General features: G+C 38.9%; 2 protein-coding genes across 5 annotated transcripts in view; one reads left to right on the top strand and one right to left on the bottom strand.

Annotated features, from left to right (window-relative positions):
- USP53 (ubiquitin specific peptidase 53) overlaps positions 1-15,386 on the top strand; it is a 69,950-nt gene extending 54,564 nt beyond the window's left edge. For all 4 annotated transcript variants that reach the window (XM_051820277.2, XM_051820276.2, XM_070047670.1 and 1 more), the window contains 2 exons: positions 10,850-10,946; positions 12,374-15,386. In XM_051820277.2, the coding sequence (XP_051676237.1) occupies positions 10,850-10,946; positions 12,374-13,346 (1,070 nt within the window). In that variant the 3' untranslated portion in view covers positions 13,347-15,386. The remainder of the gene's footprint in view (positions 1-10,849; positions 10,947-12,373) is intronic.
- Positions 15,387-16,604: 1,218 nt separating this feature from the next.
- On the bottom strand, positions 16,605-20,303 carry ARLN (allregulin). Its single transcript, XM_002717225.5, has 2 exons — positions 19,865-20,303; positions 16,605-18,444 (listed from the first exon to the last, which is right to left on the bottom strand). Coding segments are annotated over exons 1-2 (207 nt in total). The 5' UTR covers positions 20,071-20,303; the 3' UTR covers positions 16,605-18,443.
- Positions 20,304-26,437: the final 6,134 nt, after the last annotated feature.

Below are 26,437 nucleotides of genomic sequence, written 5' to 3'. Positions count from 1 at the left end.
ATATAAAATTGCCCTTTTGTATCAGCATAATGATCTCAAGGTGTGTCAATGTTGTCATATATCCGAATTTTATTCCTTTTTTAAAAGCTGAGTAGTCCTTGTATTCTGTTGTATGATATATCCCATCTTGTTTATCCATTCATTAGCTGATGGACATTTGGGTAGGTAACTGCCTTTTAGCTATTGTGAATAATACTGCTGTTAACATTGGTTTGCAAATAAGTTTACATCCCTGCTTTCAGTTCTTTTGAGTATAAATCCAGATGTGCACTTGTTGGATCCTGTGTTTAGTTTTGGAGGAACTGTCATATTGCTTTTCAGAGCAGCTCTGTTACTTTACATTTGTACAAGCAATGCACAGGTTTCCACACTCTCCATATATTTGCCAACACTTGTTATCTTCTGGTTTTTAAAATAAGTTTCTTATTATGGTTTTGTGTAACCCATTTTAATTGAACTACATAAATATCACTATTTTAATGTTACTCCTTATTTTGTAAACTTCAAAGTCTACCATAGTTTTCTAAGCTGGTCTTTTCCTTGAGCACCTTTGTTAACCTCCCACCCTGTATTCCCTTCCCCAGTCCAGGGCTGAAAATATGTGAGGAAGTGACATAGGAATGTTTTTCTCAAACTGAAAACTTGTCATTTTTTTCGTATCTTTATACCTCACAATTTCATTCTTTGTGACTGCATGTGATTTTATTGCTCTTCTACTGCACACTTATTTTTTAAAGACATTTATTTATTTTAATTAATTGATTGATTAATTATTTGTAAGGCAGAGTTACAGAAGCAGAGGCAGAGAGGTCTTCTGTCCTTTGGCTCACTCTCCAAATGGCCACAACGGCCAGAGCTGGCCTGATCCACAGCCAGGAGCCTGGAGTTTCTTCTGGGTCTCCCATGTGGATGCAGGGGCCCAAGGATTTAGGCCATCTCCTACTGCTTTTCCAGGCCATAGCAGTCAGCTAGATCAGAAATGGAGCAGCTGAGACTTGAACCAGCACCCCTATGGGATGCCTGTACTACAGGTGGCGGCTTTACCCGCTATACCACAGTGCTGGCCCCTGCACAGTTAGTTTTCAGTGTCTTTTATTTTCATCTACTTGAAAGGCAGACCAAGATATTTATCTATATCTAAATCTATATCTATGTCTATATATGTCTCTTCCATCTGGTGGTACATTCCCCAAATGACTATAGTAGCCAGGGCTGGGCCATGCCAGAAGCCGGGAGCCTGAAACAGTCTGAGCCTCCTTTGTGAGTGGCAGGGGCCCAATCACTTGAACCATTATCTGCTGCCTTTCAGGATGCATTAGCTGGAAGTTGGATTGGAAGCAGAGGAGCCTAGACTTGAGCTGGCTCTTTGATACAGGATGTAAGCATCCCAATCAGCCTTCTAATCTGCTGGGCCACGACACCCACACCCACTGTAATTATTGACCTGTAGAATCATTTTCTACCAATAGCTAAAAGACTTCAAAATATTTCATACAGAAGTTGGAGCTGTGACATAGCATTTAAAGCCACTGCCTGCAGTGCTGGCATCCCATATGGATGCCGGTTTGAGTCCTGGATGCTCCATTTCCCATTCAGATCCCAGATATAGCCTGGCAAAGCAGTAGAAGATGGCCCAAGGACCCCTGCACCTGTGTGGGAGAACCAGAAGAAACTCCTGGCTTTGGATTGGCATAGCTCTGGCCATTGTGGCCATTTGAGGAGTCAACTAGTGGATGAAAGACCTCCCTCCCTCTCTGCCTTTCAAATAAATAAATCTTTTTTTTGTTTGTTTTAAAAAAAGTATTTCATACAGGTATATTTACTTTATTTAATTGAATGGCAAAAAGAAAGACCAAAACAGAGATCTCTCATCTGGAGCTGGGCCAGGCTGAAGGCAGGAGCTGGGAACTCAATTTGAGTCTCCCATGGGGTGGCAGGAACCCAACTACATGAGTCATCACCTGTTGCCTCCCAGGGGGTACATTAGCAGGAAGCTAAAATCCGGATCAGAGTTGGGACTCAAAGCCAGGCACGGGATGCAAATGTCCCAGCCACTGTATTGAGTACCTGCCTCATACAAGTATATTCGATGGTAGAGAACCAAAATCTGTTATAATGCTATTGTAGCTATTTCTTTTTCTGTTCATTAATAGAGACATTATATAAGCTGGTCTGCCTATGTCTTTATGGGTTCTGTTGCAAAAAACCTTCCTTATACCTGCCTAAAGCTATTATTTGGGACATTGTCAAAATTGCCACAGTACCATTTTGAGTGTTTTAGCTCTTCTTTTAGAATGGAGTTTTAATGGAATTTTAAACGCTTTAAATTAAATCCAAGCTAAGAAAAATGATATGTTCCAATGCATGTATTCAGGAGAAAGAACCACACATTTGAAGAATACAAGTAGTTTGGTATATGCAAGGCATAGGTGGAAATAGGAGATGATGGAAAGAGGATAGAAGCCAAATCATGACGAAACTTCGTGCTATTTTTTGATCTTACACGAAGTGGAGAGGCACTAAAGGGTAAGGAGAGTGGCAAACTCCCACTTGTATTTTAGAAAAGACCATGGAGTAGCAGTGTGGAGAGTAAATTTGGAGCAATGAGAAAAAATTTGCTAGATAACTGTTGTGACAGCCTAGGAGAGGAAAGCTGAGGACACAAACTAATGCATCACAGTCCAGACAGAAGACTTGGGAGAATCCAGCAAGCATACACAAGCAGGATGATCAGTCACATTCAAAATGAGGGGAAAAGAAAGCGAGGATAGCTGTACTGGGGACTTACGTAACCAGGTTCACCACTGACCGAAACAAGGAATATGGGAAGAACAAACTGGGTTGGGGCAGGTGTTTTTTTGATTTCTTAAATTTATCATCTAGGTAAACATTTAATTGGCAGTTATGAATGTAAGTTTAGAACTCAAGAAAGATTATGTGATTTGTAACCATTGGCATGCATGGAATTGAATGCCATAGTCATGGGCAAGATCATTCAGGAAAACTGGAGATTGTAGGGGAAAACAAAATAACACATTGGGTCAGCTGAGAAGAGAGGTGAGCTGGAAGGGTATGAAAAAGTCTCAGAGAGGGAGTTGTCATAACTGGAAGTTAGAGAAATGGAGAACCTTATGGAGAGTGGCCACAGACTAAGCAGAATAAAGATCAAAACCCTGGGCCAGTTCAAGTTAGCAGTCAGTAAGTCATCTGTGACGTCATCCAGCAGTGTTAGAGAACAGTAGAAACAGAAGGAAGACCGAGGCGGAATTGAAGTACTGCTTCATTTGGAACTAATCTAGAAGTAAAGGGCTGTGATACTTGTTACTTGTTTTTTTGTTGTTGTTTTTGTTTTGTTTTTGAAAGATTTATTTATTTATTTGAAAGAATTACATGGAGTGGGGGGGGGGGGGTCTTCCATCTGATGGTTCACTGCCCAGTTGGCCGCAACGGCTGGAGCTGTGCCAATCTGAAGCCAGGAGCCAGGAGCTTCTTCCAGTTTCCCACGTGGTTGCAGGGGCCCAAGGACTTAAGCCATCTTCTGCTATCCCAGGCCACAGCAGAGAGCTGGATTGGAAGAGGAGCAGCCTGGACTAGAACTGGCCCCTATATGGGATGCTGGCACTTCAGGCCAGGGCGTTAACCCACTGTGCCACAGTGCCGGCCCCAGGGCTGTGATATTTTAACTTACTTGTAAAGAGTTCAGACTGAAGAAAAAGGGGAGTACACTCTTAACAGTAGTTGAATCTGGATAAAAGAAATACCAGTATTGTTTGTATTATTTTACGTCCTTCAACTATTCTGAACTTTTGAAATTATTTCCAAATAAAAAATTTAAAGGGAATTACAGTGTAACAAAAAGTGAAAAAAAAAAAAAAAAAGAAAGAAGTGCATTTTATCTGTGAAAACAATACATTTCCTTGACTAGCAAAGAGGTAGTACTTAGACAAGAAAATAAAACCAAGTATTTAAGTTTGGGGTATATATATATATTTTTTAGGTTGGAGAAGTTTGGGTATTTATATTGCAGAAAGTAATCATATCTAGTGGAAGAGAAAAATGTAAATAGATGAGAACAATAATTGATGCAGTAAGACCCTTGAAGTAGAGTGAGAAGGAAACAGAAGGCAGAGTGAGAGGCTGTGAATGAAAAGAATGAGGCTTTTCTTTCAGAGACATAAAGATGAGTACAGTTGTTGATTATTGTGTATTTGTGCCAGGCCGGGCAGTGGAATTAGTTCATACCTAATGGGTGTTCTCTGTTCTCCATGAGGAAGGGTTATCTACTGAGATAAATATATAGGTTACAGTATTTACAGGTCTGGGCCAGGCCAAAGCCAGCAGCCAGGAACTCCATCCTTGGGTCCCACGTGGGTGGCAGGAGCTGGAATACTTGGGCCTTTCTTTCCTGCCTTCCCAGGGGGCATTAACAGGAAGCAGGATCAGAAGTAGAGCAGCCAGACTTCAACCAGCATTCTGATAATGGGATGCTGGTGTCGCAGGTTGTGTCTTTAACTTGCTGTGCCACAATGCTGGCCCTGCTATTTGTTTTTAAAGAACTCTGCAACATTGCTTAATCTCAGTAGATCGTGGAAATCAGGATTATTTCATGCTGAGATTCTTGATTTCGGAAATGACAAGAGTGAAAAAAGTTAATCAGTGTTCTGTTGATTACCTTATTTTTTTATAAAAAAAAAATCTGTGCTTCTACTTTCTTAAGTGAAATATTCTATCCTTAATTTTGTTAAGTCTTAAAATTAAAAATGAAAAATTTTATTGGAAGAGTTTACACATGTGCACAGATTGATCATTTTCTCTAAAATAAAATGTCTTTTCAAACTGCAGAATATGTTCATTTCAAATAAATAGTAGTGCATAAAGGATCTGCAGAAAGTGAATGGAAAGTGCCTATTAGGAAAAATGGCATGGATTGCAAATATTTTTGTTTCAAAATAAATATCTTTTTAATTCATTTCATTTTCCACAAACTTTTTGAAGTCCACTATGTTTAGAAAAATGTGCTTTAATCAGTTGATTTTGTTTCTGTGCACATTATTTTTTTTCTAAGAATTTTATGCACTGTTGACAGGCAGTATATTAACATGAGATTTTTTTCTCACTTGCTTTGGCCCAATACCACCCAATGGGTATTTGTATATTTTTTAAACTAAAAACTTTTGGTACTGGAATTTGTAGTAAAATGGCAATATTTGCTTTTCCTTTAGAGTATAGTTCAAGTGAGAAAAGATATTATTGACCCCTGCTTTTTTGTTTTGTAACATCCCAAAGTTTTTGAATTAGGTGCTGTAATTATAACCTAAAGATATCTCTGTTCTTTTGGTTATGATAAATTTAGCCAGAAATACCAGTTAAGAAGTTTTATGATTTTCCAACTTACTCAAATTTTATTTAAATGTATTTTTATTGTAAATTAGGTCAGGGATGAAGTTATTGCTTAAGATTTATAATTGTGGTATTATCTTACAAAGTCTCACTACACATAAGAGTAAAGATTACATTGTCTAGACTGGTAGTTTGATTTTATTGCTGTATCAGTCTGTTTTAAACCTAGGTCATCTTTTCAGAGGAAATATATTTTTACTTCTTAAATATTGTGCTATGGGTTCTTTTGATACATTAAGAAAAATAGCATTAATTAAAGCTTCTTGTCTTGACATTGAGGTTTCTTCTGCGCCAAGTGTTAAAATTGGACTATCTTAGATTTCCAAAGAACCTGAAGCCAGAATTCCCGGTACAGACACATGGATGTTTATGTCAGCAGAAGAGAAAAATAACACATCTATTTTTAAGTTAGTTGGAATTCTGAACTCAAACCACTTGGTTGAATGCTTGCCATAGTGATACTAAAATTTCAGACATTGTGTAAAACCTCTGCTGCCTCCTGCTGCCCAGTGTGTGAATACCTTCAGAGAAATAATTAGTTATAAAGAATTACGTATTCATTTCCTTTAAAACTTTGCAGTTTATTGAAAATTATAATACAAAGTGATGTTATGATTTTTATTTTTAACTTTTTTATTTTTTAAGAAGATTGTTATTTATTTGAAAGGCGGAGTTACAGAGAAAGAGAAAAGCAGAGAAAAAGTCTTGCATCCATTGGTTCACTTCCCAAATGGCCGCAACAGACATGGGTGGACCAGGCCAAAGCCAGGAGGCAGGAGTTTCTTCCAGGTCTCCCATGTGGGTGCAGGAACGCAAGCACTTGGGCCATCCTCTGCTGTGTTCCCAGGTGCATTAGCAGGGAGTCGGTTCAGAAGTGGAGCAGCCAGGACTTGAACAGGTGCCTGTATGGGACGCCAGTGTCACAAGCAGCGGCCAATGTCACAAGCAATGGCTTTACCTGCTACGACACAATGTTGGCCCCAACGATTTTTAATATAATGTAGAATGATTAAATCAAACTAATTCTTAGCCTGCATGTAATTTTAAGTTTAATGTTCCCAAAGAAGAAAAAAATATAAACTTGGAGTTATAGATGGATGAAGAAGTTGGCATATTTCTTGCAAACTGCTTCCAGATTTAACCTTTAGAGCCTGATCATAATGAAATATAGATTTTAAAAAACAGGGCAATAGTTAATGTATTCTCATCAACTGTAGATTGCAGTTCAATTTTGAATGAGTAAATGGTTTTTAGAAATGTAAGATCAGGGGCCAGCATTGTGGCACAGCAGGTTAAGCTACTACCTGCAGTGCTGTTGTTCCATATCTCAATGCTGGTGAGTCCTGTGTTTCCCATCCAGCTCCCTGCTAATGTGCCTAGGAGAGTGGTAGAAGATGGCCCAAGTTCCCTGGGCCCATCCTACCTGCTTGGGAGACCTGGTTGGAGTTCCTGACTCCTGACCTAGGCCTGGTTGTTGTAGCCATTTGGGAGATGAACCAGCAGACAGAAGAGCTCTCTATTTCTTCCTCTCTCAATGTCACTCTGCCTTTCAAATAAATAAAATATTTAAAGATTAGAGGGCAATATTCACTTTTATTAGAGCTATTTTAAAGTAATATTTTGTAAAGAGATAATCCAATTATCATGTTTTATTCTGAAGGTTAATATTGCTAAAGGCCCCGCAGTGAACTTAAGAATTATTGTTCAGAGGGAAATAAAAGTGCTTGCTGTCTTTTGTGTGATGCCACATTGGCCTTTAGGCCTTAATCCTAGCTAGTTAGAGGAAAAAAAAAAAGTGGGTCAAAATTATTAATTTAGAATCTGAAGTCTTAGAGTGTACTGGGCTTTGAAATAACAAGAGTCTCACTGTAAATTGGTGTAATTTTTTCTCATAAGACTTACTAAGATTAATAAACTGATACTTTTAAAAAAGATTTATTTATTTATTTGAGAGGCAGAGTTACAGAGAGGGAGAGACAGAGAAAGAGGTCTTCCATCCTCTGGTTCTTCCCCAAATGGCTGCAACCACTAGAGCTTGGTCGATCTGAAGCCAGGAACCAGGAGCTTCTTGTGAGTCTCTCCATGGATACAGGGGCCCAAGCATTTGGGCCATCTTCTGCTGCTTTCCCAGGCCATTAGCAGGGAGCTGGATTGGAAGTGGAACAGCTGGGACTTGAGCTGGCACCCATATGGGATGCTCATGCTGCATGTGGAGACTTAACCTACTGTGCCACAACGCTGGCTCTGTTTGGTGCATTTTACATGCTGAACTGGGGATAAGTTAAATAACACTTAGAAGGAGGAAATACTGCAGTATGGTTAAGAACATGGACTTTAACCATATAGATCTAGTTCTGCATTTGCTGGCTATGTAACCTTGGGTAAAACACTTAACCTTTCTTAGCCTATTTCCTTAGTGCAATGGAGATGGCAGTAACTTCTTTTAATTTTTAAAATTAATATAAACAGAACAGATTTCATGCATTCCATAGGTACATTTCCAAAAATCATACTCCCCCCTCCCCCAGGTTCCCCTCCTATTTTTCCTCGCTTCCTTTCAGTAGTTTTTGCAGACATAATTTTAATCCACTGTATATTCACAGGCTATTAGATTCAGCAAGTAAAAAAGTAGGAAGACCACAGTTCCACAGGAGTATAAACAAAGGCTAAAAATAACAATCATATCACAAAATATCCATTTCATTCCTATACATTTTTTATATTCTATATTTTCCATAAATATTCCTATTGTTTGCTTTGGATTGCTTTTGTACTTTTATTAGGAGATTTTCAGCCTTCACATTTTCATAATGATGACCATCATTATCTGTGTTTAGCACACCCTTAAGAATCGTTTGTAAAGGCTGAACAAGGTGACAAATTCTTTGAATTTCTGTTTGTTCTGGAAAGTCTTCATTTATAAATGAGAGCTTTTTTGGGTGTACAGTGTATGCTAGGTTGACAGTTTTTTTTTTTTTTTTTTTTTTTTTTTTTTTTTTTTTTTTGACAGGCAGAGTGGACAGTGAGAGAGAGAGAGACAGAGAGAAAGGTCTTCCTTTGCCGTTGGTTCACCCTCCAATGGCCACCATGGCCGGTGCGCTGCGGCCGGCGCACCGCGCTGATCCGATGGCAGGAGCCAGGTGCTTCTCCTGGTCTCCCATGGGGTGCAGGGCCCAAGCACCTGGGCCATCTCCACTGCACTCCCTGGCCACAGCAGAGAGCTGGCCTGGAAGAGGGGCAACCGGGACAGAATCCGGCGCCCCAACCGGGACTAGAACCCTGTGTGCTGGCGCCGCTAGGCGGAGGATTAGCCTAGTGAGCCACGGCGCCGGCCGACAGTTTTTTCTTTTAGGACTTAGACTATGTCTCTCCATTCTTTCCTAGCCTCTAGGGTTTCTGATGAGAAATCATCTGTTGGTCTAATTGGGGATTCTCTGAAGATAACCTGGCACTTCTCTTGTACACATTTTAGAATCTTTTCTTTATGTTTTACTGTTCAAAGTTTGACTACAGTGTGTGATGGTGAAGATCTTTTCTGGTCGTGTCTATTGGGAGTTCTATGTGCTTCATGTGTTCAGATGTCCATTTCTCCAAATTAGGGAAGTTTTCTGCTATTATTTCCCTGAATAGGCCTTCTGGTCCATTCTCTCTTTCTACACCTTCATGAACACTTAAGACATGTTTGGTCATTTGATAGTATCCCATAAATCTCAAACATTGTTTTTTAGGTTTTCTGATGTATTTTTTTGTCTGACTGAAATATTCCCAAGGATGTTTTCCAGCTCTGATATTCTTTTCTTTTGCCTTACCAAGTGTGTTGTTAAGGCTTTCCACTGTATTTTCTACTTGACATATTAACTTCTTCATTTCTCATATTTTAGTGTGATTTTTTTTTTTTTTTGACAGGCAGAGTTAGACAGTGAGAGAGAGAGAGAGAGAGAGAGAGAGAGAGAGAGAAAGGTCTTCCTTCCATTGGTTCACCCCCCAAGTGGCCGCCACGGCCATTGCGCTGTGCCGATCTGAAGACAGGAGCCAGGTACTTCCTCCTGGTCTCCCATGTGGGTGCAGAGCCCAAGCACTTGGGCCATCCTCCACTGCCTTCCCGGGCAGTGATCTACCCCAGGCACTCCGAGAAATCTGAGCCTCTGAAGCCAGATACAGTGATTGCCCAGAGACCAGGCTATACCACACGCTCTATAGTGCAGTCACAGAATTCCCACAGTCATAGCACACAAGGCTCCCACAGTCACAGGGTGCAGAGGAATCTCTCATCCTCATGGGCCTCCAATATATATGGAGAGAGCAGAGTTGTTCCCAGAGCCAGTTGCCTGTTGGTGCCCTGCCTTGGCATCTGTGATAAGGTTAGGTTAGGAGAACATCTCACAGTCCTAAGTGGGTGCCCAGCTTCCTGCCGGCTCTGCAGGCCGGATTCAAATCACTGGCAGATTTATGCCTCTGATAAAATCTCCTAATCATGTATGTGCATGAGCCGCTATACCCTCTATTTGCATTAACATGGCCTTTCTCCCTGCTGGTCGCCAGTAGTGGGCACCCTTGTGCGGGGATGGGAAAAAAGAGTGCTCTCCCTTCAAGGGGTTAGGTGGGCACCCTGCCACCCATGCGCCTCATGCCCCTCTCCCCAGCGCTGCAGGCCAGACTCAAAGTCAGTGTGGTCTGCAGAGTTCTTCCTCAGACAATCTCACCAGTGACGGGGCTGCTGCAATCTGCCTTCACCGGCTCCTAGAAAACGGCGTCAGGTGGTGTCCCTGCTCCTTGCCTTTGTCCTGTCTGTAGTGTTCCAAGGTACCTCTTCAGCAGTAATTTCTTTACAAGGTTGTCACAAGATTATACAAACAGTAACAACATCTTAACAGTTGATATTTACAGCCTTACAGTCAATACATCTTACAGTCAATGAATGGTAGCTAATTAGTAGTGGTGTTATTTTTTATATACTATCTCCATACCCTCTCACTCTTTTTATCTCTTGATGTTCCTGTGATGTGGGTAAAGTGGATTACCATTATCCCATTATATAAATAAGGAAACTGAGATTGTGAAGGATTTAGAGGCTTGCTTAACGTTACCCATAGGTAGGTAATCCAAACTTAAATCTAAGTCGTTTACCTTCAGTTGCAGAATTTTTCCATCAGAAAACTGTGTCAGTAAAGCATGAAAAGCATTGTTTTGTTATTGCTGACACTATCAAGTGATGATAAATGGAAGAAAGAAAGAAATATTTATTTGCATAAGAATTCAAGAAGAGGTGTTGTTTTGGTTTGTGTCTTGAATTCATTTTCAATTGGAAGAGAATAGCCTGTTTATAGAAAATTTTATGTAAATATAAATAAATATACATAGAATAAGTTTTATAAGATCACTGCAATAATTTTGTTTTCCTCCTTTCTCCTCCCTCCCCCGAACTGCCTCCCTCCTCCCCTCTCCCCAGGCTTTAGAAAGGAATTTAAGAACTTGGATGCAGGTTGTAAATTTCCTGAGTGCCACCCGGAATCACACTCACAAATAAGAAGTCATTTGTTAAAAAGGTAATCATAGAAATTTGAAAATATTAAAACTTTTTTTCCTGAACACGTGTGTTACAGGAATTCTTTATTAGAAGAGTTTGAATACATATTACTATTCTGAAAACAATGAGTCTACAGTATGAGTACTTCAAAGAGTTTGTGAAATATGGAATCAAAAGATGTTTATTTTGATGCAAAATCAGAAAATGCATAGTTTTTTTTCTCTCTTTTTTTTTTAAGTTTTATTTATTTATTTGAAAGAGTTACACAGAGAGAGAGAGAGAGAGAGAGAGGTCTTCCATCTGCTGATTCACTCCCTAAATGGCTGCAACAGCCAGAGCTGAGCCAATCTGAAGCCAGGAGCCAGGATCTTCTTCTGGGTCTCCTACGTGGGTACAGGGACCCACAGACTTGGGCCATCTTGTACTGCTTTCCCAGGCCATAGCAGAGAGCTGGATCAGAAGTGGAGAACTAGTATACAAACTGGCGCCCATTTGGGATGCTGGCATCGCAGGCAGCTGCTTTACCTGTTACACCACAGCGCTGGCCCCATGCACAGTTTTTTCATAAAGTACATTCTTGTGTGCGTGAATTTCAAATGTTTTTGGGCCAAAATAAACTTATGTTTTGATTGTATTACTTTTAGTAATGCTTATCTTACTGGGGATCATTAATAGGATGTTCATCTAAGGATAGAGGCTTACAAAGTGCCAGATATGATACATGATTGTTTTAATCTTTTCAGCATTTTTGTGAAGGTGGCACAGTAGCCCTGTTATCTGCAGAAGGTATCTTAAGATCCCAAGTGGATGCCTGAAATCACACATATTTATATATAGCTTTATATAAACTATGACTTTTCCTGTACTTATATATACACATGTAATATTTGGGCCATCTTCTACAGCTTTCCCAGGCCATCAAAGAGAGCTGGATCAGAAGTGGAGCAGTCAGGACTTGAACCGGCACCCATATGGGATGCTGGCACTGCAGGCGGCAGCTTTACCTGCTATGCCACAGCTGGCCCCTATTTTAAATTATTATACCATCCTTATACTGTTATTTAACAAGGATTTTAATATCTCTATCTCTGTTACCTTTAAGCTTTAGAATGTCAGTGAGGAAGTGTTTTAGGATATTGAGTTGTTTGCCTGTAACATTTTCCTCATATTTTATACTATACTTTGTCACAAATAAATGTAACCTCAGTGTTTTTAAGTTGAAATCACTTTTTAAAATTTTTAGAAATATGATTGTGGTAATGATGCATGTTTGGTAAGCAAAAAATTTTAGGTTAGAAGGCAGTTGAAAACATTAATGATTACAAAATATACTTCCCATTTCTGTCATGTTACAAAAATAATACAAGTTATATACTGGGGAAATCAAACTGTAGGACAATATTTTTGTCCATGGTGTCTTAGCTTTGTTTTTATTTCCTATGTCAGGCCACATATCCATGAAACCAATGGAAAGTTACTTCCTTCATCCAGCTCGCAAATACTCAAGGATCATACTACTACAAGAGAGCACCTCCAACAATCAGAAGAACAGAAGCTTGAAAAACTAAATGAGTGGCTTCATTTAGAAAATTCTGAGAGAACAGATTTTCCTTTTCCTGTTGATGGTAATTCTACTTCTGGGAAGAGAGTAAACCATAATGAAATAATGTCACCATCTTCATTGTGGTTTTCACACATGAGAACTGTTGGGTTAAAGCCAGAAACCCCTTCTCTCATCCAGCAGCAAAATATGATGCAACAAGGTTATTCTGAGAATTCTCTATCAAGAGAACATGTAATTCAGTCAACCTGCAGAGCTGAAGGTTGTCAGATGCCAAAACTTTACCAGAATTTACCACCCCCTTTGCCACCAAAGAAATATACTATAACCAGTGTGCCACAATCAGAGAAAAATGACTCCATACCTGATGTTAAACTTACAGAGATGCTTAAAGCTAATTCTTCTAATCTGAAGCACAATTTAAGTACAGCTCAAGAGCCAAGGGCAGAAATAAATACATTTATGAATGACGGAAGTTGTAAAGAAACATTCCAAGCGAAAGACCAAGTTGGCAACATACCCAACTACTCTTCCAACTCTTCAACTAAAGATTTTCAGGCAAGCACAGGCCCAGTTGTTGATGGATTTTGCCAACCTGAACTAGACACCAGTTCTACATGTCCAAATGAGAAAATGTCTTTAACTACATATTTTTCCGTTGATAGCTGCATGACTGATACATATAGACTGAAATATCATCAGAGGCCCAAGCTCTGCTTTCCAGAGAGCAGTGGCTTTTGTAATGATAACTCACTATCTGAGAGTGAAAGAGGGTTAGGAGCTGTGTCACATAATAGTCTTGGTTCAGGCTGCCCTTCTGAACAAAGATATAAACCTAGCGTACACTGTAATAGGTAAATGATGAAATTGGGAAGCTTATATTCCTCACAGGCCGTTAAAATAAAATAGGAACCTACTGACCAAACCTAGAGATGGATAAAATTAAGACTCGTGGCATTTTCAGTCATTTATCATTTTAACTTTGTTATTTTGTGAATATATTTGTTGAATATTATAGAGACTTTTTTGGCATGCCTTGGAACAATAGAAAATTGGGAAGTATGTACCAACTCATTTTCCATAGCTACAGTTGAACAAAAATTAAATTTGCCCCTCTATTATGTGGCTAGTAGCCTATTAAGTATTAATTAGTGCTCAGTGTATGTCGATTGGTTAACTATGCTAACTGAAAAATACCAGGAGATACTTTGTCTAGTCAAAGTAGTCTTTGTTTTATGAAGAAGCACTTTTTAATGGGTAACAAATGGCTTCACCCGTTTGTTTTTGACTTCTGTGATAGTCTACTAGGTGAGATCCCTTTAAGTGTCTTTAAAAAAACTGACCCATGGATTTTATAGCATTTTGAAAAAAATGCCTTAATGATGAACAGTTTTAAATCAAACCTTGGAGCTCAGATAGAACTCAATTTAGCTCTTAGAACTTTTTTATTTTCAGAATGTCTGCTTAACATAAATTAGGCCTTTGACTATATTTTCATAAATACTTAAGCTATATAAGCTAAAAGATTAAAATACTTAAAGTTTAGTGTATTTATTTGTCTTGTTACAAATTTTTCTAATTTTATATGAAATGTGAAAAGTTTTTATATTTTGGTTTGGTTTACTTTGGACTGCTAATAACCAGTGTTAGGAATTAACCTTGGTCCCTCTTATTGGGAATGTCACTGCCTACATTTTCTCTGGCTGTAATCTTATGTGCTTAAAGGTTGATATCCACTTGGCTTGAATCTGAAAATCTATCCAGGTTTCCAGGTTAAATCTTCACCTTCATATAGGGTGTTTAATTTTGACTGTTTAATTAATTTCTGTATCCTTTCCTTTCCCTTAAACAGTAAATCTACCCCAGCTAATTTCTTGGAGAGGGCTTTCTTTTGAAATTAAAAGTTTTCTTTATTATGGTAACCTTACCAGTGAAAATAAGTTACTTTAATTGCCTTGTTTCATTAGTTGTCATTTCCTTTGTACTAAGCTGGTAAACTAACTGTGGTTTAGAATAGTTTTAAAATATCTACTCAAGAACTGAGAATCACAGAATTAAAATTTTCTTTACATTCCTAAATAAACTTCATGAATAAATCTAATTCAACAAATGATTAATCTCTTACCTGATTCCATAAATTGTTAAAATATTCCAAAATGTAAATGATTAAAAATGAATACTTTTCACTAATTAGAAAATAATTGCTTATAAATGTCTAACTTCACTCTTACCAAATGTTGGCCAGATTTTATATTCTGAAATCTGTAGAGAAGTTTTTACTGGCTTTTTCTGACTATAATGGTTGGTGATTATGACTTTATAATCTTTTAATTTAGAAGTACTTGAATACTAACTAAATTTCATCTTTTAAGAAAGCCTATTTTTAACAATTTTTTAGTATGAAGGATTTGTAAATAGTGTATATCTTGTGAAATTGTATTTGAAATGTCAATATTTTAATCACTGCTTTTATAACTTTGTAAAATACTAGAAAAATGAGCTTCGGGTATTGTCAATAGCTTTCAAAAACTTTGTGAATTTTTACTTTCTATGTGGTCAAAATGTCCAGTTGGAAACATATTTCAAACATTTAAACTAATTTCTGTATTTAACAGCAGTTACATACAGTTCTTTCAACTCACAATTGAGTTGTAAACATCAGGTAGTTCCAGTTTTTGCCTATTTTAATGTACTCTCTGGTTGAAACCTCCCGAGTCCTGTCCAACTAAAACATTTTATGGCAACTCAACACTCCATACATTGTATACATATATTTACTAGTCATTCACATGTAAAATTTTTACTTCTAGAGTGCCTATTTATTTTTATAGATGTTTGCATCTGGTTATTATAAGCTTTTTTAAAATAATACAATAAAAATTGTAAAGTTTAAAATAATTATTTTCAGATGTATTTTCATGTGAAATCACCTTCTGGTTCAACAAATTTTGAAGATAAACTGAATTTTAGGTCAATATGGTTAGAATTTTCTTTGCATTCATGAACTGTGAATGGGAAATATAAGCCAATTTAAGATTTAAGGGAACTTGGAATTTCACTGTTAATAAAATGTTATCATAGGCAGTGCCTAGAAGTGAAATAGCAAACAGGTCTAAAGCAGAGTTGTAGAGAAGGATTGAGCAAATTTTCCACAAAACTACAGATAGCAAATAATTTAAGACCATTCTCTCTCTGTAACAGCTACTCAACTCTGCTTTTGTAATATGAAAGCAGCCATAATAATATGTAGAACAGTGAGGCATAACTGTTTTCCAATAAAGCTTTATCAACATTGAAATCCCAATTGCATATAATTTTCATGTCATGAAAGTCTTTTTGTTTTCAAACCTAACAAGTACCAGTAGCTTGCATGTTTTCTATATACAAACAGGCAGCAACCAGATTTGGTCCACTGATCCTGGTTAGATGACTTTGTCCTTGATAATCTGTATTAAATGTCTGCATTGATGCTAAACATCAGAAGACCCTACCTGTACTCCCACGCTACTTAGGGGCTGAGTGTTTTATGATTTTCCAAACAGGACCAGTAGGATGTATGAGGGATCTTCAGCAGGTTCATGGAAAAATGCTTATTATGGGGGAAAAATACCTATGCACAAACTTATTTTTGTGCCAGAATAAAAAATCTCTTAATTTCTAACTGGCTTACAGTTTGCCCAGGAAAGTCAGTGGTGTAGCTTTGAACCAGGAGCTCAAGCAGAGAGAGGTAATTTGCCAGTCCTCTATCTGTGATTTGGTCTAAGTCCTCAGCACTGGTAGATGCCTACCCACACCAGGGTGGAGCAGGATAACTCTTCCTTAGATTGAAATGGTAATCTCTTCCAGCAACACTCTAAGACATACTCAGAAATTTATTTTCCGCTAACTGGGCAAATCTTAGCTCAGTCAAACTGACACATAAAATTGCTACGCCAAAATGTCTGCATCCTCACTAAGAATTGTAGAATATCTGATGGTCGTAGTAGTAGGCTAATTTTAGTCTCAAAAGGTATTATGGATTATTAAAAGTCTGTATGTGAACCACAGTGAGGTATGTGAGAACTGTTAATCCTCTCACAAGCCACTGCTAGGTGACTTGTTAACAATAAAACCAAATTCAGCCATGGAAATAAATATTTATTAGACAAAATTATTAGTAAGCAGTGCAAAAATAGTTCAGAGTCTGTTTGATAAACTCAGCGTTCAGATGTTTCCATTGTGCCTTCCATAAAAGGTTCTCTTTAGATGTGACACTGTAAAGGCATAACTGTTAAATCAATTCCAGACTTCGCTCAAAGAATCATTATGAAAGGTAGACGACACAGAGTTTATCTAACCTCCAAGTATTTTAGACAGTTCACACATACTGATTGCCACTAATTTCAGTGCTAACAGCCTATTTCAAATGTCCATTTATAAACAGTTTCTTTAGGGTTATTAGGAATAGCTTCTTAGGTACTTAGAGTAGCTGCTTTGTGAGTGGAGCCCTTCTGATTAAATGTTAGCTGATGACCCCTAGAATGTAAAGTTTTCCTAAGTAACATAGATTTAAAAACAATATAAGCGGGGCCTGTGCTATGGCATAGTGGGTAAAGCTGTTGCCTGCAGTGCCAGCATCCCATGTGGGTGTCAGTTTGAGTCCTGACTGCTCCACTCCCAATCCAGCTCTCTTGCTATGGCCCAGGTCTTTGGACCCCTGCACTCTGTAGGAGACCTGGAAGAAGCTCCAAGCTCCTGGCTTTGGATTGGCACAGTTACAGGGCTGTTGTGGCCATTTGGGGAGTGAACCAGCAGTTAGAAGACCTCTCTCTGCCTCTCTGTAACTGCCTTTCAAATAAATACGTCTTAAAAAAAAAAAAAAATAGAAGCATGTATTTGGTTTAGCAGCTAGGAAACCCACATGCCCTAATAGAATGCCTTGGTTTGATACAAACTCCTGACTCCAGCTTTTCACTAGTGCACGCTCTCAGAGGCAGCAGTCATGGCTCAAGTAATTGGGTTCCTGCCACCCCCAAGGGAGACTTGAACTGAGTTTCTGCCCAGCCCAGTACCAGCTGTTGGAGGCACCTGAGGAGTGATGGGATTGGATACGGGCACTCTGCTCTCTTTGTGTCACTATGCCTCTTAAATTAAAAATAAATAAAATTCTTAGTCAATAGAAGGCTCAAGCAACTGTTGAATGAGTAAATATGCAGATTTCCTGAAATTTAAGCTACAGATATTATAAAAATATTATGTTTTGGCCACAAACACTAAGCAACAGCAATAAAAAAGAGGTTTGAAATGCACAATCCTATTTCAGGGAGCTCAAGAGTTTAAAAGGAATTAAGGGAGAGGATTCAGTTTACAAAAGGACATGCATGCTAAATTTCTAATATTTGTTATCTACTTCAAGACCCTGTCAACCTATCAGTTATGACATCATTTCATAATAGTCCAACTTCATCTATAATTAAAGAGTATTTAGGGCCAACATTGTGGGCTTACATTTTCTGTATAGTTTTTGTGTTATTTAGAGAGTCCATGCATTCCAAGAACACTTTGTTCCTTCTCTCAAAATCTTTCCCTCCTTCTTCAATAATTTACTTTAAATACCTCACGTTATTATTCATATTATCTGTATCATATTAAACCCTTAAAGTCTTACAGGAATGACATTTTTATTTTATGAGCATTTTTATATTCAGCTCATGTAACACTATCAGATGTTTGAAAATTTTTAAACATGAACTGAAGAGTCCAGTTTAAGAACTTAGGTATGAGTGAGTGAGATTACAATCCATTTAATGTAGTTTTCCAAATGATTTAACAGATGTGTAAAATGAAAAGAAGTTCCCCTAGAGGTCTGAAATTCTGCCGCAGCACAATTCCCGTCTTCTTTATTCAAGAAGTCTGTAGTCATTTTCAGATTCCACTCCAGATGTCAACTTCTTAATTTAGGTATCAGCAAACCAGTCTGTAAAAACCAAGTATCTGTCAGCACTACTTACTTTTTGTTTTCATTTTAACACTTTATATCAACTTCTGAAAATCTTTCTTAAGTCACTTGTCTGTTCCAAAATATTGATAATAGTAAAATACGCTAATAATAAGGGCCTGGAATATCTCTTGTAAGGCCTCCATTTAATAACCAGAGCTGAAAATTCGGGGCATTAAAAATGAAACAAAAAAAACAACAACACTGTACTTGAGGTATGTATTAGTCTCTATGCCAAGCACCCCAAAAAAGAAGGGGTTGGAGAGTGAAAAATACAAATGATTTGACAAAGGATTTTACAGATATACCCATTCCTTTCTGCATTCTCTCCACTCAGCCCTCTGCCTTCTAATTGGACACACCGCCCAAGAAATCAGTAATGGTAACCAGTCAGATACTCAGATATTTGCCAAAATTCAGATATGGGTAGGGAAAGAACACAGGAACTGCCTGTGAAGAAGGGACTTCACAAATAGAACCTCACGAGCATGATGACTGAGAGGAATTAAAATCTATGAGTGAACGACCAACACCAAAGGGCAGCAGAGCTGTTTAATTGCTAAATGGGCGGCACACACAGTTTTTCTTCTAGAAGCCCTTATCATCAGTCCTGTGTCTTTTCTGGTTCTGCTTCCGCCTGCCCCATTCTCTTAGTTCTTTTCCTTTACTTCCTGCCAGAATAGTGTTTTCAGAGTGAATGGCAAAGAAAATGAAGAGTATGGAGTTCACAAGTGGGCTCTACAGAATTCTGAGAATGAACAGATGATGTGTGGCTTGTGTGTGCAAGAAAACGGGGAAGTCCAAGAGTCCCAGGTTTCTAGGAGGGAGGCGCAACTGAGTGGCTAAAGATGACGTTTAATCAGGCCCGAAGAATTCAGGTTTCGACACGCTGAGTTTGGGATACGTGTTTGGGACTGCTCAGGAGCTAACAGTTGCACAAAAACAATAGCTTCAGCTCAGCACATCCTACTGAGCAACAGGCAAACCTCATTGATATAAACCTCTCATTCAATCACTAAACCCCACTACACGGTTACTATTGGTCCCAAACGGTAGATGATAAAATAAAACCCCGAGATGCTCAGTAACTTCGTTAGTTCTCCTGTGGTGGTGCAGGAAATAAAATTCAGCTGCGTTCACTCCAAGACGTAAAACAAACTCACGAAGCCCCTTCCTCCGAACGGCTCTGGGGACTGTCGCTGAGGTGCCAAGGACAGACATTTCCCGTAGTTCTCCTCCCGGCTGGCCACCCTCCCGATTCCGCCGCGCTCCGGCCCTGCACTCTGGGACGTAGATGCACTAACTCTGCAGTGGCCTCCCCTCCCACACCAGCCCGCAGCCTTGGAGCAAATGGCCTCTAAGCGTCGTACCACTTCCACTCTGAATTCAGGACACTCACCAGGGCAAAAGATACACGAATAAAAACAACGCCACATCTAGAAGGATGAAGAGCCAGAGATCCAACCAGTACGATGGTTTGGGAAGCCCGTTTGTCCCAGACTGAGGCTGCACATGGTGGTTCTGCTGCTGCCTGCCAGCCTCACCCAAGCCTCGTCGCTCCCGGGGACCGTTCGGACCGTCAACCACCGCCGCGCGCGCGTCCATTTGGCTCCCGACGCCGCGCAGGGACCCCAGTACCTGCCAAAGCACCTGCCAAAGCCTCAGTTCCCGAACTTCCGCGTTGGCCGCACTGAAAAGAAAAGCGGACTCAGTCGCTCGCCTACGCTCCCCGCCCCCGGAAATGGCCCCGGGACACGTTCCTCCCCTTGCGCAGGCGCGGGCGCGGCGGTCGGCTGCGGGCGTGACAGGAGGCAGGCCCACCGCCTCCGCCCGGAAGCCGAACAATCGGGCCCGCCCATTTCCGGCCTGCCAAAGCCCGAGCAAAAGCTGGTTGTTCGAGTTCCTTAGGAGCCAGAGTTTTATTATGTTGCAGGACCAGAATTTACCTCCGCGTTTGTTTTCTCTCAAGTGGTGGACTCCGCCCTGGAATGCCAAAGGTGGCTCCCGTCTCTGTATTCTTTTTGTTAGACCCCTCTGGTGGGTTTGTGTTTTACTCTCTTTTTACACTTAGTCTTTGAAACAGCTTTAATGAGGTGCACATAATTAATTATGAGCCTGAGTTTCCGAGAGGGCCAGAGGGCAAAACGTGAGAACTTTTCAAGTTCCTCGTGTGAGTGAATTATAAGAGTAACCCTGAGATTTGGCAGTGTTAGCCCCCGCAAGATTACAAGGCTTGCAGAAAGATGATTGGCTCATGCTTCCTGGGTTTTACCCGGTGCTCCCGGTTCAAGTATTTTCTCCTCTGGTCATTATAATGAGTCCTGGATTGTTCAGCAAATCTATGCATCTAGACCTGTAGGAGTAAGTGGTTCTCTAGTTGCCTAATGAGTGGGTATGACTGTGTTGTGTTTTTACATAAACTGTCATTACACCTCCATAAAACTTTGAAGCTGTGATTACTCCATTTTGCAGAATTAGAAAATGAGAAACAAAAGAGTGAATTGTCTGAGACTTGAAAAAAAAATCATAAAGCCTAAAATTGATCCCAAAATTAGTGTTCCTTATGCCTCAGTTTGCCTCCTAATTAGATGCCAGGTTATAGAGATAAAAATATTGTATCACCTGTAAAGAAAAATACCATCACCCTTTGCCTTTTAGATTCTGGAAATAAGAGCCATTACTCGAGAATGAATTTGTGTGCTGCAGCCCAGATTATCTGCTGTTAATAGATTGGAAAACTCTGGGCTTAAGTGACATTGAGCCTTTACAAAAATTTGGAAAGGCAAGTAAACTTTTACCCTTAACCAGAGTTGGAAGCGTTCTTCTCACTGGTTAAGATTGGATCAATTATTTCTGATTGCTGAAAAGGATTGATAAAAATTATTGAAACTATCAGTAAAGAAATAGCCTACATAAAGCGAAAAACTTCAGAAATGTTTTCACACCTGTCCTTGAACCAGAATATGTACTCATATATGAGAGGATATTGGTACTAAGTCTGATCTCTTGAGTCAGGAAGGTCTGTGGTAATTATGCAAATGAAAGAGTAATTATGCAAACAGGAGGGGTTAATTAAAAGATCCCATTACTTCAGATTTTATGTGAAAATCACGTTGATTATTCCACATGACAGAAATGAATATAGAGTTGTTAATGGAATTTACCATTTCCCTAAATTAAAAGCAATTAATTTAAAAGAAAGTACTGAACTGAAATGTGGGTATACTGTCAGTCATGCTCCTCATGACTTATTTGAACCTTACTACTACTCATGTTCAGATGAAAGATACCAAGGACTGGCCGGCCCCGCGGCTCAATAGGCTAATCCTCCGCCTTGAGGCGCCACACAGCGGGTTCTAGTCCCGGTCGGGGCGCCGGATTCTGTCCCGGTTGCCCCTCTTCCAGGCCAGCTCTCTGCTGTGGCCAGGGAGTGCAGTGGAGGATGACCCAAGTGCTTGGGCCCTGCACCCCATGGGAGACCAGGAGAAGCACCTGGCTCCTGCCATCGGATCAGCGCGGTGCGCCGGCCGTAGCAGGCTAGCTGTGGAGGCCATTGGAGGGTGAACCAACAGCAAAGGAAGACCTTTCTCTCTCTCTCTCTCTCTCTCTCTCTCTCTCACTGTCCACTCTGCCTGTCAAAAAAAAAAAAAAAAATACCAGGGACTACACATTGAATTATTGCACTGCAATCATGATACAACACATTCCCAATATAGTACAATGAATTTGATTGGGCTAGAGCAAAGAAGGTAATTTATGTGACTACCCTGACAATTAGGCCAAAGACAGGTATGCATTGCAAATTTGAAGTTCTCAGGAAGAAGGTGAGAAATTAGGTTTTAACCTAAGGTGCTAATGTAGGTTTCTTTAGGCAGCTGTGAATCCGTTTGGTTAATATAATAAATGATCATTATGATCATTCTAGGAGTTAAACTAGTTTGATAGAGTAACCCTTCCAACAGTTTTTCATTTTTAGTAACTTATCTGAAAACATCTGCCTTAAAGCAATTCTTTCTCATCTTCTTTTCCTTGCTTTCAAATTGAGTACCTGTCCTAACAATGCCCAAGTAGATTGGTAGAGAAAAGTTATTTATCCTATCTTCTGGTCATTTCATCCATTGCTTTTTGTTCTCTTTCATCATTAATACTTTGCATACCTATTGTAAATTTTGTTTGAGAGTTATAGTATCATCATACTTAAGTTGCAGCTTCTCTGTTACTTCATGTTGGCCTTTGGTTGCTACCAACCCTGTACTAACTGTTAATCTGGCTCCATTGTGCTCAGCAGCCTGGCGCCAGTAAATACCCTTTGCTCTTGCAAGATTGCTTCCTTTTATCTTCCACTTGGAAACTCCTGCTCTTGGCCCCTGGGTCTCATGCATGCTCCTTTTAAACTGTAATAATTCCCCACCTACCTGAATCCTACACAACTATTGACTTCATAAAGTTTCCCTCTGTATAATTCACATTGATATCTCCATTCTCAGTATTTCTAGCATACCAATTGCAAAAACTTTACATTTAGCTTGTCTCCAGATACTTCACATGCCATACTTTCTTGGGAAAAGAGTTATTTTCTCAAAATCAAGACAGTGAAGTATTTGTTTCCAAAGTTTTTTACCTTCCTTTAGCATTTACTATTTCCCTCTGTATTGTATATCAGCTAGCTATTAATAGGACTCTGGATGAGGATAGTTATCTTTTAGAATTTTTTTGCCTCCAACGTTAAACACAGATATTCTTGTCTAGCACATTGACTTACTTTGTTGCAATTTTAGATAAATTGCTTTCTCTTTTGGAGTATTAACTGTTTACAGGAACAGATTCATTTTTACCATATTTGTAGCCTTCTCAGTTCCTCAAACATCGTCTTGAACCTGGAAGATATTTAATATTTACTCAATTATATTTTATTATATTCTGCTACCACTAACACAACCAAGCCTTGAAATAATAGTTCTTATTGTATATGATTGTTGTGAGGATTATATGAATTGTTGATAAAGCTCTTTGAAAACTGGCACATTGTAAATACCATGTGTGTGTGTTAACTTGTAGTGATAGTAAAAACTGCATTTAACTGTGTCTAAATTAGTGTAGTGTTTTATGACTGTAATATTTATTTAGGTTTTACAATTTTATTTCTTTCTGTTTGTGTATCTTGATGATTTTGGAGGCACTGGGTAGTAGTCTTTTCATGTACAATTGCAGATGAAAATAAGATGACATCCCTCTCAAATTTAAATTAGGCCTCTTAGAACTCAGAAAAAGAGATATAGTTGGGCACCTTAAAAAAAATAGTGCAGATGCTGTTGTTTTAAGGCAGTGGGTTAAGCTGCCATCTACGATAGTGACATCCATTATTGGAGTTCTGGTTCAAGTCCCATCTAGCTCCCTGCCAATGCACCTGGGCAAGCAGTGGAGGATGACTCAAATGGTTAGGCCCCTGCCACCTGTGTAAGAGATGTGGCTGGAGTTCCTGGATTCTGGCTTCAGCCTGGCTCAGCCCTGACTGCTGCGGCCATTTGGGTAATGAACCAGCAGATGTAAAATCCTCCTCTCTTTCTCTGTCTTTCCCTTTCTCTGTCACTCTGCCTTTCTAATACGTAAAGTAAATCTTTTTTTAAAAAAGTAGTTTACTAAAAATATAGTTCTAGATGCTATGTGTTTCTAGGAGAGCTTATGCTACTCCTTTATAATATTTATAATGATTGTTTTTACTTCTTCAGTGTCAGTCTTCCACATCTTAGATCCTAAGCTTAGATTCTTAGCTTCTAAGATAGATTCAAAGCTCCATGAGAATAAAACTGGATTTGTATTCTTCACCACTAGAACTCATGTTGTATTTGGCACATTGTAGATGCCTAATTCATATTTTATTAAAGTAGCATGTACTCTTGGCAACTCAGGGTTCAAGTAAACTATGGTGAACAAGTTATATGTGTATCTATCAGATGTAAGAAATCATTATTTCCACAACTAATTACTTATTACCTCACCCTTTTCTTCTCTCTAGTTTTTATTTACTGGAATTCATAATGAGCTTGTTGATCTCATGGCCTCTATTTTCTGCTTTTCTGTCTGTGTCTTTCAATATTTGCCCATTGTTACTGGCTAACAACCTTTTCTGTGATTAATAATCAAATCTCAACAGAGAGACTCTACCTGATCATAATTAGAATTAATTTTCTTGCATCCTAAGTTTGTGGATTAGAAGAATTGAAAATATTAGAACATCCATACTCCCCAAAGTGATCTGTAGAATCAATGCAATTCCCATAAAACTACCAATGATACTCTTCAAAGAAATAGAAAACTCCATTAAAATTTGTATGGAACTGCTAATACCACCAAATAGCCAAAATGATCCTGAGTAAAAAGAACAAAGATAGATGCATTATTAATACCTAACCTGGAAACATACTACAAAGCAATATAAACAAAGCAATTTGGTGCTGGAATAAAAACAGAGACATGGACCAATGGAACAGGAGCATAGAGCCCAGAAATAAATCTGCGTATTTACAGTTTACCAAATTTTCAGCAAAGGTGGCAGGAACATACATTTGAGAAAGACAAAAGTCTCTTCAATAAATGGTACTGAGAAAACTGGGTATCAATATACAGAAGAAGCAAAGTAGGACACATCTCTCACCAAATATAAAAATTAATTTAAAATGGATCAAAGACTTAACTGTAACACCCCAAACTTTACAAATATTGAAAGAAAATACAGGAGGAATGCATTAGGATATTGGGCTGGGCAAAGGTTTTTGGATAAGACCCCAAAAGCACAGACAACAAAAGTAAAACTTGAGAAGTGGGATTATATCTAAGAGGTTCTATACAGCAGAGGAGATAATCAGAGTAAACAGGCAACCTATAGAACAGGAGAATATGTTTGCAAACTTCATCTGATAAGGATTAATTTTCAGAATATATAAGAAACTCAAGAGGCTGAGATTGTGGTATAGTGGGTAGAACTGCCACCTGTGATACCAGTATTTCATATGGGCGCTGATTTGTGTCCTGGCAGCTGCACTTTTGATCCAGGTCTGCTAATGGCCTGGGAAAAGCAGTAGAAGATGCCCTGAGTACTTGGGCCTTTGTCACCCACTGGAAGATGCAGATGAAGCTCCTGGCTCCTGGTTTTAGCTTGGCCCAGCCCTAGCTGTTGCACCCATCTGGGAAGTGAACCAGAAAATGGAAGATCTCTCTGTGTCTCTCACTGTGTATAACTTCTCTAACTTTCCACTAAATAAATGAATATTAAAAAAAAAAAAAACAACTCCATAGTAAAAAAGAAAAGCCCATTAAAAAGTGGGCGAATGACCTGAATGTATATTTCTCAAAAGAGGGTATTCAGGCAGTCAACGATTATATGAAAAAGCTTTCAGTGTCACTGAACATCAGGGAACTGCAAACCAAAGCAATGGCAGGATATCTCACCCCAGTTAGAATGGCTAAATACTACTACTAATAAACCTAGGCAACGCTGGTGATAATGCAGAGGAAGTGGAACTCTCATACACTGTTGGCAGGATGTAAATTAGTATAGCCATTTTAGAAAACAGTGTAGAGGTTCCTTGAAAAACTAGAAATAGGGGTACATATGACCCAGCAATCATACCACTAAGTACATAGTCAAAGGAATTGAAATCAGTGTGTCAAAGAGAATCTACGCTCACATGTTTATTGTAGCACTGTTCACAGTAACTAAGATATAGTGTGAACTGAGGTGTCCATTCATGGATGAATGGATGAAGAAATTGTGGTCTATACAACCTAACAGAATATTATAAAGCCATAAGTAGAAATGAAATTCTGTTATTTTCAGCAAAATAGATGGATCTAGAAAACACTATGTTAAGTGAAATAACTACGTCACAGAAAGACAAATATTCATATCACTTGTTCTCACTTATATGTGGAAGCTAAAGAATTGTTATTAAAGAAGTATAGAATAATGATT

The sequence above is a fragment of the Oryctolagus cuniculus genome, chromosome 8 (assembly GCF_964237555.1).
Source record: "Oryctolagus cuniculus chromosome 8, mOryCun1.1, whole genome shotgun sequence".
NCBI lineage: Eukaryota > Metazoa > Chordata > Mammalia > Lagomorpha > Leporidae > Oryctolagus > Oryctolagus cuniculus.
This window is presented reverse-complemented; position numbering and strand designations above follow the sequence as displayed.